At 35.9% G+C, this 15310-nt stretch overlaps 1 protein-coding gene across 2 annotated transcripts in view; it reads right to left on the bottom strand.

Moving 5' to 3' along the window:
- Nucleotides 1–15310, bottom strand: part of DNAAF5 (dynein axonemal assembly factor 5) — a 28626-nt gene that overhangs the window by 11960 nt on the left and 1356 nt on the right. For both annotated transcript variants that reach the window (XM_083799471.1, XM_083799470.1), the window contains 6 exons: nucleotides 14586–14710; nucleotides 14066–14181; nucleotides 10326–10558; nucleotides 7628–7840; nucleotides 5270–5413; nucleotides 243–411 (listed from right to left, as the gene is read on the bottom strand). In XM_083799471.1, coding sequence (XP_083655597.1) covers nucleotides 243–411; nucleotides 5270–5413; nucleotides 7628–7840; nucleotides 10326–10558; nucleotides 14066–14181; nucleotides 14586–14710 — 1000 coding nt within the window. The remainder of the gene's footprint in view (nucleotides 1–242; nucleotides 412–5269; nucleotides 5414–7627; nucleotides 7841–10325; nucleotides 10559–14065; nucleotides 14182–14585; nucleotides 14711–15310) is intronic.

The following is a 15310-nucleotide window of genomic DNA, read 5'->3' on the forward strand; positions in this document are numbered from 1 at the left end:
CTGTTTCATTTACCCAAAAGTATACTGCTACTTAAGTGCTTTTGGTAGGCTCCTTACAGCCAAGGAGTCTTTTGGAATTTGAGCTGCTTGAATGTCTTCACTTCGGTTTTCATTATACTTGTGAAGCTTCTGAATATTACACTATTCATTATAAAACACAATGTGTCTGCAGGCTACCAAGATTATTACTTCATTATTTTTTTTTAACTGGATGAGCCTTCAAACTACTAAATAAGTCATACCTGAATGATTTGCGATGACATCTAACTGTAATATTTCTGGAGAATAGCAGGTCCAAGAATCATGTGATACTGAAACCCATTCCAAAAGCTGAATTATATGCTGCTTGTAGAGACAAAGAAAACTATCCAATTGCTGCACTTCGGCTAATGAGCACACTGTTTCTTCTGCCTGTTAAAAATAGAGATGAGACACTTCATCTTAACTGGAAAGATATATATATATATTTTTAAAAAGGCAAAACTTTAAAAACTCTCTGTTTATACTATGAGAAGGGAAGGAAGAAGAAGATTTCCATAGTTTCAATTTGGACAATCAGGACCGATGTATGGTGTCTGCCTATAATAAATCCTTTAACTCTGATTTTAAGACAAATATTTGTCCTGATTTCAAAACAAAATCATAAAGAACACAACAATGTAGTAGCAAAATAAAAGAATCGAATCCATTTGAAAACCTATCCAGAAATTAACTAAATATAAACCAGTTCTTATTAGTTTTAAAGATGTTGTGATTTTCTCCTAATTTAACAATGCTTTAAAACATGTTCATAAAGACAATTTCCCAAACTCACATCTAGGAGGCTGTGGCAGCTTCCAAAAATTATTGCTGCTACTGTTTGGAGAGGACAAAGTACTCCCTCTCTCCAGGGCCTGTTTTATTTTTTTTCTTTCCTTTAAAAAATTTGAATTAGGCAAAATGCTCTAAAAAAATTCTCTATGAGCACGCTGAAAGTAGTATCTATAGTATTAGTGATTTCAGTGGACAGTGAGTCGAGAATAAGGAGCAAGGAACAGTCAGAACCCCCACTGAGAAATAACCTATGTTGTCAGTATGATCTCCTGTTCTAGAAGGGAAAGAAGTAGCGGAGCACTATGAGTGACACCATTTGTCTTTAAGTGGTTCAGTACAACTACAAACTGTAGTCATATTTTTAATACTTTTAAATTGAACTCAATCGCACAAGTTAGCTGAAACATGGAAGCATTCTGCCAGACAGTCAAGACAATGCAGAATAACTTGTAGGAAAATACTCCTTTTCTGTAAATAAATTGGAAGATACACGACAACATGGCAAGACAGAAACCGTTCTCCATCAACGACCCCCCCATCTGCAATACCTTTCTTTTATTGAAAAAAATACAAAACAGATACAAAACAATGCTTCATTTCGAGGTGATTTAAAACATACTATTAAGTATGACTGCATGACTGCAAAAAAGTAGGAGAGATCAAATTAAATAGGCCAACAGATTGATGAGTCTTCTCATTCAGAAGGGTCTCATAGTTTAAAAAAAAAATAGCAAGGGTGACTTTCTTTCCTGTACTTGAAGCTAGCAAGTTTAATGATGCATTATTTTCATGCTTATAATCAATATGTGCCCAAAGAAGAAGGAAAATAGCACAAGACAGTGGCAATGAAACAAAGCCTTACCTTTAGGTCACCAGGTATACCACTGAGCAGCTCAATACATGCCTGACTAACATCTGATACAGCTCAGTCTATTCGGGGCTGTAAATCACACTCCTCATCACAAAACCTCATTGCTCAGTTGGTGGTCCTGATCTTTTTCCTTAGCCCCAAGCAACCAGAAACACTGATGAACACAGAGCAAAAGGGCCAATCAAGCAAGTAGAAGACTGCAACACTCACAATCAGATCACTTCAATTGTGGCCTCATATCTCTGTGATCTTCTGTCTCCTTATATTGAAGTCTGAATTGAAGTTCTATAATGCGAATTTTGGAATAATTTATTCTTATGTTCAAAATCTTTTGATTCTGAATGCAGGCTTCTCTTCTGAACAACAAATTTATATTAATAAGGCTAGATGTAATCCATTTGTTCTACACGTTCTTGGAGTATTTTAACACGGACTTCTTGCCTTCTGCAAGTTGAAGTTTCAGAATACCCAGTAACTGGGAAAAAAACGAATAAACAAACAAACAAAAAAAAACAAACACCAAGCTGTGTTTGTCTTTGTAACAGATTTATATACTGTACTTATGTAATCTCTTTGCCAGATTCTGTCTAGCTGAAAGAAAGGCTAATGAGAAAAAAGATTCTCATCCAAAGTACTGTCAACTTTAAAAATCATCTGTAACTGCAGGAACATCCTAAACCTTTAATAATCTTTGGAGATTAACTTTTCCATATATGAAAATATATGGATTTACCTCCGTGAAACTGCTTTCTTTGTAGGATTATGAATCCGTCAGATTTTAAATGGACATTGCTGACTTTATGGACCATTTTAGGGCTAAATAGACAAGATACTGGAAAACATACCAGATCAATCTGTCTGAGGTTTATTTGGACAGATTTTCTCTTTAAAACAAAACAAAACAAACAAACAAAAAAGGCCAAAAAACAAATCTCACTCCCACATTGGCTGTTCATGAGACAGATCTTTGTGCTGTACCTCTCTGTCCTGCAAAGTCTGTTCAATACTTGTTTCAAGCTTGTTCCATTTTACTTCCTTCAGATTAGTTTTCTATATGTATGTCTCCTTGGAGGCAGCCTGTCAGCTATGGGACCATAAATACTGATGATACACAGGCCTTTGGAATATCATGCCTGGGAGCAAGAGAAAGGAAGTAGAATAGCCATCACGTTTAAGGAGCACATTTGAAAAAAGACAACTCGCATAGGTCACGATTATACTGCATGAGGATGGCTTGGTGATATATTTGATATTTGGCTCGGGGAAGTAAGAGGAAGAGAGAACTAAGAGGGCGAGATAATGTTTAGCCAAAATGCTCATCTATTATCAGGGCATCTAGAAATGTCCTTGATTTTAAAGCGTTCCTGCAACAAGATTTAAACTTTTAGTTCTGGTTGGAGGTAAAAAGGTCAAACACTGTAAAATGAGTCTGATGTGTGCCTAAACATAAAAAAAATTATCACTTTTTTTTTTATGGACAGTAGCACTCTTGATCTGTAGGTGAATTGTTCTTTAATTGTCAAAAAAGGAGATTTGAGACCAGCTTCAGAGTTCTGTACTGTAAGTTTTAACAAATATTACCCATCTGACAGCCACAACATTTTCAGGTGATCTCCTTTCACTACATCAACTTTTTGCACAACTTAGTCTCCCTCTTCAAAGTTATCTTCATCTTGAAGTCAAATTCTCTCTAAAGACTGCATTTCCCTTTACAGGCATCCCATTTGTAAACTCTGACATTGGGATTTTTGTCATTCAAGACATAATAGTTTATTAAGATAGTACCTTTAGAAGAAAGATTCCTGCCCCTCTCACCCCTGCATAATATCAGACACTAAAATGAAAATTATCCAGTGTAATGGTTCTCTTGATTGTCATCAAGCCACCTGTTAATACATTAGGAGACTATGCAGTGAAATATTGTTTCTGGATATGAAAACAAACTTATTCAGAACCATCTTTAGTTCTCTTCCCTTTTTTGGTGTGCTACCAAATTTTTTCCTGGCCACTTGTGTGCTTGTGTATATAACCTAATGTTAACAATAATCCAGTGACTTCTATTCACCTAAAAAATTAAGCAGCAACAGTTCAATCAGCATGCCCAAAGCTTTGCAGTACCCAGTGATAAGTACAAACTCTTTAATACCTCCTTTCCTAAACCATTACCTTAACTATAACATTCGCTTAAGTAAAGCATTGTCCTAGGCCAATTGCAGCCCTCACCAACTGTGAGCTTCCCATGCTCCCTTAACGTACTTCAAGCCTTCTATTCTGAAACCTAATCTAAACACACAAAATATCTTGTTTTAACAACAGCCTGCGGACCCATACTGACCACAAAATAAAACAGGACTCTAGGGCCCCTCTCAGAATCGGCACATATTTTAATTCTGTGGGCCTTCACCCAAAGTTATGAAGAAACGTAGCTCTCCGGGCTCTGCTCTCCCAAACTGTAACCCCAACTCCAAACTTAATTTTGTTGTTAATCACATGTAGTATGTACAGTAAGAGGTGCACAACTTTGGACTAACCATAAGCTATTACTCCCCACTGATACAGCCAACCCTTCAGTGAACAAGCCTTACAAGATACAACAATAAGGCCAACTCCCAAGTTTCTTATGAGAGTAATATGTTTTTCTGTTATGTCAGCCAAACTCAGCTATTAAGCAGATTTCTGCTTATGTGGGAGCTAACATATTCTGCTCGTCAGGCACCAGTGTTGCCCTAGATTTTGACCACAGATTTATTCCCATACTAACCCCTAGCACTACCATCTTCCAGATCTATAAAAGAAATACCCTATAAGATGTAGTCTCCATCACTGCTAATCTTCATTACAACTCTGTGGATATGCAAAATTCAACACTAAATAAGATCTTGAAGCTGTTGTCTGGAAATAGTTATAGCACTTAACAAATATGAACTGTCTGATCTGTTGCTAGCAAAGCAGAAATACCAATATTTTGACTGGCAAATGATAACATCCATAGATCTTTCAGCCTTCACAGTGACTTCTAAATATTAACTAACTACCAGAACAGTGCCATAGAGATAGGCATTTGAAGAACTTTTATTTTCATAATCCAAGTATTCCCTCATGCTTATTTCATTCTAACAGAGTGAATCCGATGAAGTTGAAGTTATATGCATATCTAAATATTTAGCTATTGTATTTCTGCACAATTTTTGAAACACCGATTGCTATACACTCATGCACATACATATGAAAATAAGTAATCTTCAAACAAAACTAGAACGATGATACTTCTTAGCTTTCAGATTTTAATGTTTTATTCTTTTGGATACATTGCTTGTACCTGTTTTAAACAGACTAAATCCAAAGCAATTTCAGCCATGGAAAAAGATGAGGAGACAGACAAAGGGGCAGAGTCAGTGTCAAGGTCGATACAACAGCAATTCATTTCAGACTCTACCAATATTTGTGAATGTGCTCACAGTTAAGGATTTCTGTGGTTTAATGCTTAACAACAAGACTAAAAATCATGGCTCTGTTTATACAAAGTGCTTTACCAATAAGGAAAAACAGAAGCACAACAAAATACTAAACCAGTTAATTGCTTACCTTTTCTTTAAGGTGCTGAGAATTTGGTGTTGCCATTACTGTCACCAAAACTTTCAAGAGTTGCAAACAAATTTCTTTGCAGTCTTCCTGGCACACTTCAATTAATCCTTCTACACAACAAAGCAATTGTTCCATATAAAAGACCTATTTTTTTAATAAAGAAGTAAGTTTATTATGTTTGTTAGAAAATATAATATTCATTTTAAGGGAGAGATAAGGGAAGTGACAATAATAAAACATGAGTGCTGTATAATCTTCTGAATTGGTAATATATTGATCATTTTGTGTTAGTTCATTTGATGACCTACATTCTACTTTGTGTAGAACTCAATATAATCTTCTTCCCTTGTCCCGTTAACAAAATAAATGGTCCTGCTCTTAATCACACAATTGCTCGATTGTGAATAAAACATCACAGTATTTCAGAATGCTTTCTGATAGTACTTTCTCATTCTGAAGTGTAATTTGTTAATTAATAACATATTTATTACAACTTTTTCAAATATAATTCCATATAATTCCTTACTAGTTTGAATGGAACATTAATAGTTAAATACATAAAACAAGAAAACCTGAGTGTCTGCTTTTATCTTTGCCAATTTATCTCGTTTGTTGCAATATAATGCCTGTTATCTTGATCCAACTAATATCAATGGAAGTCAATATTCCTGTCAGTCAGTTTGCAGTAACTTCTATGATAAAGTGCATCTGATAATCCATGAAGCTGTCAGACTACATTTAACTAACAGAAGGGGCCATTGTTATAAATTTACTTCCAAAAAATAAATCAAGTCTAGGAATAGGTTAGTTATAAATGTTATTAATCTCATGGACATGGTCAATCCTTAGCTAAACAGTGTCTATGCAGCATTTACTCTCTAAAATAGAGAAAGATTGTTTTCCAAGACCAAAGGCTAGAACAATTCCACAATTCCACCAAATGCTTCAGCTGCAGATGAATGTGTCTACTGTATATAATGCCAAATGGAAATGGTGAGCTTAAGACCACATAGCAATTTTGCAGATATACTTCAGGGAATTGTTATTTGAACAACCAAGTTATAGTGCTTCCAGTTATATGAGTTCCTAATCATCACAGGCTTCACAGAGATTAAGGTTAATTCTCTGCATCACTAGTATATATTCCATTAGGGAAGAAACCTAATGAGGGAAGAACTTCAAATGTGTATCTTACATTGGCTCTAAAAGACAATTATGCCAGATTCAATCTATACACATGAATAACTTTTTTTAAAGGGAAGTTTGAATCTGACACAAAGTCAGAATTTTCTGAAGGCATCACAGTGGCCCTTTTTTGGTCATCTTAAGAACAGAGGTCTAACAAACTTTTGCTTCCACTGAAGCTGGGATTTCATCTCTGGGGGAGATTTTAAGGATTCTTGTTGTGAATGTCTAACAGATCTATTTGTAGGTCTGGGCAAGTGATGAAAAGAAAAAAAAAAAGAGAAGAAAAAAAAGAGTAAGATAATAAAAAATAATCTTGGAAGCTTACAATCTCCATTGCACACTGAAGAGAGCTCTCACCTCCTTATATAGCAACTGACGAATATTTTTCAAATGCCAAAATGAAAATGGTCTTCAGGCTCAGCCATTAGTTAAGGGTACACTCAGGAATAAATTTCTAATTTAGATAGGCCTTCCTGCTAAATTCTAACTTAATGAGAAGCAACCAAGCTGAACAGACAGAACACAAGACATGCTCCTAAATTTACCTGTAATTGTACTAGTATCTTTCTTTTAAAATGGAAAACAATACAAAAATTCATACAAAATAAAAACAAGAAATGACATTAAAACAGAATCTTTCTTGGAAAGCCTGACACGTCAATCACTATGGACTGTGAAAAGTTGTCAGTCATTTTTACTGATGATGATCAAAATATATTATCTTGTTTGGACTGTGAACACAAGGCATTTGAAAACATCAGTTAAATTCTGAACCTGGATCAGCCAAGGGAGTGTGCTATTAGTACAGTACATACTAACCAGCTTCTTCTCTCTTTGTCATGCCTTTTCCTGCTACCGCCTGAAGCATTTTACTACAATTCTCAAACTTGAATCCACATCTGCTGAAAGGATAGATTACCAGCAAGTTTTTGGGAATAGTGTATTTGACTAGGTGACTACAACTAGGAAAAGAATACAAGGCAACTCAGGGAGGACATGGAAGCTCCTGCCTTTGTCTCAGACACATGCCTACAACTACAACCTATGATAGGATAGGGTGGGTGTGCGAGGGAGGGAGAGGAAAGGGAGCACTTAAGGAGAACAAATACAAAGTTGGAGAACCACCAGTCTAAAACTTGGGACTGTTGTGTATTTTCCAATCACTCTTACCTCTTCAGATCGTTGACAAACTCCAGCTTGTGACAGCATGTTGCCAAGATCAGTCAAATGAGGCTGTAAGATTTCTTTTGGGCTACCTCGAATCACTGCAGTTAGAACCATTATACAAGACGGCTTAGGTGTTTTCTTAAAGGCTGATGTGATTAATTTCAAAGATACCTTAGGGTTGACAAATGTTCCAATCAATTCTGCTGCTTTCACACACTGAAAAAAAAGAACAAGAATATCGAGAGGATTTTTCTGAAAACACAAGACCATTCAACGTATCATGGGATTTTTCTTTTTATGATTCCAGCTGCTATTTGAAATGCCTTGTAGGCCTTTTCCACTCACTCAGTAATGGCTATATGCATGAAGAAATTTTCTTGACATGTGTTCAGTAAGCACATAATAAGGCATGCAAGCACTCTTCTCAGCAACAGACAAACTTCCATGAGAAAGTAATGTACAGAAATGAAGTGTACAACTTTCAGTGTAATAAAGTCTCTAGCTTAGAATAACCAGATGTTGCAGATTTACTGGTTTCATTTTTTTCCTCCAAATGCTGTTCTGAGGCATGCTCTCAATGCCCCCACTACCCATTTATTAAAAGCAACAATAAAAACACAAAAGAGGAATTTTTTGTCATTGTACAATATTTTGACATGGACATTGCTGATCTGGCTTACTGTGGAAGCGCTGCCATAGAGGACCTGCTCGCTGCTTTCAATCTCTGAACTAAAAAGGCTTAAATTACTATCTTTTCCCCATTATATTCATGCTCTTTGATCCCGTCTCTGCCTTGCAGACACATTGGTATGCTGTATTCCACGTTAAATACCATCACACCAGAATTTACTCTCTGACTGGTGCCTAACATTTACAATCAGGTGCATGAATAAAGATACAGTCAACTACTGCACCATTACCTGTGCAACAGGAACATTTCCTCCTAACCCCTTTATAGAGAGCAGCTAGGTAATTCTTATATATCTTATTTGGTATTATTTGGTTAGAGAAAGACATGCACATTTCCCAGCTTGGCAGTTGTTCTGAAATAGGTTCTTCTGTGACAAAGGACGAAGGAGATAATCATAGTATCCTGTGAAGCAGCATCACAGAGGAGCAAAAAAGCATTCATGAACCAAGTTGCTGAAATTTTGGCATAGGGAAGAGTAAAATTAATTTAATCCTCCTAATTAGGATTAAAACTTTTGAAAGCACCTGTGAAGAGATTAGTGGTGGAATTCCAAGAAAGAGACAAGTATGGTCATAAAAGTAAAGGGAAGACTAGGTGCTGCTGGAACACATACTTTTGATGCTATATTTACAGCACTAAGCACTAGATGGAACAGCAGGGCCATATGGGTTTATTCTTCAAATTATTTTTCCTATCTATTTTATATTAGCAGAAGGGAACTTTGAAGAACTAACTCTATCTCCTACATCTGTCCTGCGGCATTGATTCAAAAAGAGGTGTACAGGCATTAGGAAATCAACAAGATGACTTCTGACTATTACAGGTTTATTTCTCTCTGAAATATTGATCACCGTGTGACTGGCTAAGCTTACAAGCTCAATTTTACTGTAAGGCAACGTTAAAGATCAGATGCTGATTCTGAAAACAGAGATGAAATGGGTGGAATAGGTAAAAGGGGATAAGAGAGCAGAAGCTAGGGAAAGGAGAGGAACAACTTAGAAAAAATCAAGGGAGGCAGACAAAAACTGGTATTGAGAAAGAGTATAAAGAGAACACGAAGAAACTGCAAGAAAAAAAACAACAACTTGAAGAAAAAATACCATTTCAGGAATGAATTTCTCAGCCTGCATATGGCTCAAATGATAGCAGAAACCAAAACAAAAGCTTGATTTAGGAAATCAACTTTTTTGACATTGATTGGATTACTTGCATATAGTAAGCTGAACACATTCTTCCAATTTCCCAAAACAATAAAATCTGCACCTTAAAATCAACGTACATTTTTGTTATATATATGCTGTTTTGCTTGTGTAAAGATATGAACAGATTTTTTCTAAAAATTGTAAAGAAAGTTTTTATCACCTGTTCCTCCTCTGATAAATGTATCTAGTGTTTTTAATGACATACATTTTATTGATTATTATTGAACCAAGTGTTGAGAGCATCAACTGTCTGATAAACTGTTAGAGAAAAAGGACACTATCTATTCCTTGCAAAAATAATGAAAAAAAAAAGATATTTTACAAGTATTATCTCAAGTACCCAGAAGTGAATATGGATATCACATAGAAAAAACATACCTCAATATCTGGTTGGAATTATGGTTGGATTATACGGTAGGGGAAGATAAGTCAAATTAACTTGAAAGGGCATGACCTGCACATGTTTTTAAATGGAATTTGTTGCCCCAAGCCTTTTAGACTCTTAATCTTCTGCTTATGATTTTTAAGTAGATCGTTATTAATGCTTCATGGGGTTGGCATATAAACTAAACAGTATTTAAATAACTTTATTATTGGTCTTCATACCAACAATTGAAGAATGACTTTAACATAGTAAGTATAATTTTCACATATTTTTGACATAAAATACTATTAAAACCTGATCCTGCAGTCATGGGAAATTTCCAGTGACCTAGGGTAAGACCATCCTTCACAAGACACACTCAGGACCATAAAAATTAGGGTCTTCATTTACCATACAGCAGATATTTAGACAGAGTGTACTTACATTCCTAACTACCTCACTTTCTTCATCCAAGCATGCTTGGTACAGAGTTCTAAGCAGCAGATCCATGTGTTGTGTTATGTGATCCTCTGCATGTAGCAATAATGTATACAGAAGCTGGGATGCTTTTATTCTTGTGTTTTCAACCCAGTCTGTTATATCATGACAGAGGCCTGGAAGAATTTTGGAGAGGTTTCTTGACACAAGTTCCCGACAACCTAGTCCTGGTCGTGTCACTAGAGAGTAAAACAAAACAAAACAAACATATAATCAAGAACACAATGGAAGAAATATCAAAGGAAAAGCTAATGCATGCTAAGCCTTAGAAAAGTCTAAGGGCTTCAAGATAAAAGGCTCAGTACGGAACAAAATATTCCAAATGCTGCTGAGGATTTCACATCTGTAAGCTGTATTTCTTTAATAGATATTGCAAAATTCAAACTCCACTCAACTCTGAAAATGCATATATTTATTACTGCAAACTTGTTTAAACTATATCCTATAAAATGTTTGCAGAAAGGGAGAGGGAAGAGAATTTACATGAGTATGGAACACTACCCACTTTGGAAATTGTGGCCTCATCATTTCCTTCTAAATGTTATAGCAGCACCAATGTCATTAGAAGAATTAGAATGAAGCCCACAAACAAACAGATAAAACAGAAGTAAGATTCTTCTGTGCAAATTCTGTGGTATCATTGAGTTAAATATAATTTGGAGGGGGAAAAAAAGCAGAAGTCAGAAATAGTACAAAGGACACGAACTGTATTAAAACATACAGTATCAATTGTGTCCTCTAAAGGAAAAAGCTAAAGAAGCGACAGGCAAATTAGAAGTAGACAGGGAAGTTACTAGCCAAATAACAAGTCTGCAGTATTGGATGTGTGAATAAAAACCCAAGAAAATGGCACTGAAAAAGGAAATTAAAAAAAATACAGTAGGAAACTAAGAATTATAAACAAAACAACAAAAACAAACACACTATATATTAAAACAAAACAAAACACCTCCCTTCACCCCAACACATGAAAATCTGACTACTAAGGGTCTCTGCAGGCTCAGGATATTTTCCTGCATTGGCCCATATAACTACAAATGCTAAAAACGAAATGGGCTACAGTAAATTGTATGAATAAAATAAGCTTTCAGAAATGCCTACAAAATATCTACAGCAGAAAAAAATAAAATAAAATACAAATGTCAGGATATGAATTGCTACCTCTTTTGTCAATGGAGGATAACATTTTGGATTATGAAAACTGACAATGAATAACAAAAGGTCAAATAAAGAAATCAACTCGAGACAGCAAATACTGATGGACATCCTATTCAACCTGAGGCAGAATTTTATTTGAAGGATCCGACTATTCTTTATCAGCAGTTCCTTCATTTCAGATGTTCAAATGCAGGCATTTATCCCTGTAGCTACTCCTGTCAAAGACTTCCCCGCTACAAACTGTCTGCACCTGTACCCTTAGGCAATGACTACTGCTGCTCAATGGAAAGCTATTCAGTTGCTCAGATGACACCAGGTATGAGGTCTAATTCTGCTCCTCCTCTGACCTGCAGTATCTGTCATCACAAGATGAAAGCACAGGGAGGCTCCTATGTCAGGTTCATTAGCTTGAGAGTTGGACAAAAATGGCTAAGTAAAATGTACTATAAGCTCAGTGGAAAACACATTCCAGAATGCTGAATATTTGGCTGTAAGTCAAAAGAGACAGCAACAAAGTGTTCAAATACATCATTATCATACTATACAAAATACACGCGTATGGAAGGGACATGGGGGGAAGAACACATACTAACAATTCATCCATACACGAACTGTGGCAAGACACCACAAATTATTACTTGAAACTAAGGTATAATAGTTTCCTTGCCAAAGCTTTATGTCTGTAAGATTAGGTAGCCAATCATCCTTTCCTCTCATTTTTCTTCTCTCTTGTCACGTAAAGTGTGACATATAAACACATAACACACACATATCACAGTCAAGCATTTGCTGCATAATCCTACCAAGCAAGTCAGTGAAATGCAGGGCTGGAATGTTGCCCAACTTTGTGAAGCGTATTTACTGTGCTAAGAAGATTTCAGAAAGTACATATGAATTTAATGTATGAAGTAATTGATAGATGCCCCTTTTTAAAAACAGGGTACATACACACCAATAAACAAGCAAAGCCCCACACAGAGATAACTGAATAAGGTATTAGCAGTAAAACGGTAGCAACTCTTTGAAGGACTAGCACATAAAGCTTTTTCTTTCACTCATCTCCCTCATCCTTGCCTCTGCTTATCTGAGTGCAGGTAAACTGTGGTATTTTTCACCACAGCTTTAGTTACCTTCGAGTATTAGAACACTGGCTATATATCTGCTATAATGCCATCAGAAGGGCTAAGCACTTCAATGACCTTCACTGTGTCATAACAAAATTAGTAGTTGGAGCTCTGACACTCAACTTCACCAGTTTATACACATTAAAAAATTACCTGACAAAAAAAAAAAGGTTTCTGCCATCACTTGTGGAAGTAAAAGCATTTGTCACCATTTCCAAACCCCTAAGGTACTATTACACATCAAATAGGGAAAAATATAAGAAAGGATAACAGATCAACTTGACTCTTCAAAGCTTAAGAGTTCTGTCAAACCAGTCACCATTATAAAGTGCCTCCCCTTTCATTCAAGCATTACTGAGTAAAACAACTTTAAAAGAAGAGAAAAGAAAAAGAAGAGTAATTTCAAATGAGAAAGGACTCCGGAACCGACTGTCATAGAAAGGATTTTGCTGCTGGGGATTCTGTGATGTGATTGTCAGGGAGGCACAAGTCAAGCATGAACCTGTTCTTTCACACCAAAAGAGTTTTTGTTCTGTTAAATATGAGTACAGAAATCAATAAATGACCCACTTAAATCCTCTCTCTCACCAACACCCATATGCATATTTTTAAACATTAACTTTATGAACCTGAGACGGGACACATGCTTCATGCTACTGCAAATGTATCACTTTTAATGCTACCTATAAATCATATGGTAGTAAAAAGTTATCTACCTGTGCTGCGTATCTTGTTGGGTTTTTTTTGTGTGTGTATAATAAAGGAAATTATTCTTTCTTTTCCCATACTCTTCATGTATGCTGGTAGATTGAAGTTAGCATCCTAGTGTCTTACAGAGAAGTTTAAAATCATTTCATTGCAAATTTTTCTTCCATGAAAATTCTGTATATTTAATGGTATGACTTATTATTCAAGGACTCATTTCAAAGGTTCTTTCATTCTGCTTTCCTGCCATCTGTGTGCCCATTCTCCACCTGGCTAATACAGAACTTTCTGCTGCTTCTACATCATTCCTTTATCTCTTTTTCAGTTGCATATGTGGTATGTAACTAACTCTACATGTGACTGGAAATGAAACTAAATTCCATTCATCATTTCTTCCCAGCAAGAGAGTACAACTTCTCTCAAGTCATAAACCTTTTTTCCCCTTTTAAATACAAGTACTTATGAGAGTTATTTTTAGAACAGTGCTAAGCCTGTCCACCCCCACCACCTCTTTCTCTGAAGATCACTTTTGCCACTGAACATTAGTCAGTCTATGCTACCCTTATACATTAACAAATATTACATCTTGTAATGAGTATTTCACATCCTGCGCTGCAGTTCCAGCATACAGGGATTCAAGATTATTCAAGAAGTAAAAAACCAAACCAACCAAACAAAAACTTTCTGTGCAACACTCACCTCCTTTGGGATAATGAGATGGTGAAACACTGAAATCCATCTTATCCTTCAGATCTTCTTCATTCTCTTTCTCCCATTGCAAACCTATCTTTTCCCAATAAGTCCAAGCCAGTGTCCTAGGCATAAAATAAAATAAAAAATACCATCGTGCCCCCGAAAGGAAAACATTCTAAAATGAAACTTCTGGAAAATACAACTTCTTGAATTCAGCTGGAAGGATGGGAAGCATTCCTATCATTTAAACAGGCATATTAGGTTTATGTACTCAGTGAATAGAGGTCATCTCTTCCAAAGATAGTTCTGTCTCCCTCACTGTCTTCATCTCTCATACTTACTTGAACATAGCATTCAAACAAAAGTTACCAGAGATAATGTTAACACGAATGGGTTTAAAAACAAAACATTTTTTTTCTCCAAGCAATGCATCCGTGAATAAGAAAAACTTCCACATAAGCCACCTATTTAGGGGAGCAGAGGGGAAAAAAAGAAAAAAGAGAAAAAACAGAAGGGCTCTGCTTACATATTTTCAGGAATTTCATCAGTAAAGCTTCCAAGTAACAGAGGAATCAGCTTGTGAAAATATGAGTATCTGTCTCGTAGATGCAACAGCCATTCTCCAATGACAGTTGTTACAGCTTGTCGAACCTAATAGATTAAAAAGGGGAAAAAAAAAAGATTATTTAAATTAACTCAGGTAAACACTGGAAAAAAATTGCTTTTGGTATCTAAGACTTGGTAACAAGCGCTTGAATAGTCTCAGGACAAATAACAAGAATCCAGGATTTCCTCGCTTGCAGCAAGCATCTTACATAAGTTGCAAGATACCAAGCTCCCTCTTGTGTCCTCTCTCCGGCTTAGGTAGTCTTAGACCATGTGCTGCACAAAAACACATCTCTAAGAAGACACGATACAGACCTAAAGCAGAACACCCTAAATTGTTGTGGTTAGTATTTCTCTGGGAATGTGAGAAATGTAAATTTCTCTGGAATTTGAACCTGTCCAGCATGTCTCCAGACGACAATTTTCTTCATTTACTGTAAAGGAAGCCTAAGCTAAATAATTGGAATGCACCCACTCCAAAAATAAAATATTTTAGTTATGGTTATGTAGCACATTTCAAAATGACTGTTGCAACTGCATCTTATGAAAGGAAATTCTTTAAATGTCAAAAGAATTTAGACAGAATTGAAGACACCCTTTAAAATAAGAAGGTATGTATAAACTTCAACAGCCTGCAGAATTAGA

This window comes from Anser anser (genome assembly GCF_964211835.1).
Source record: "Anser anser genome assembly, chromosome: 15".
NCBI classification, from domain to species: Eukaryota; Metazoa; Chordata; class Aves; order Anseriformes; family Anatidae; genus Anser; species Anser anser.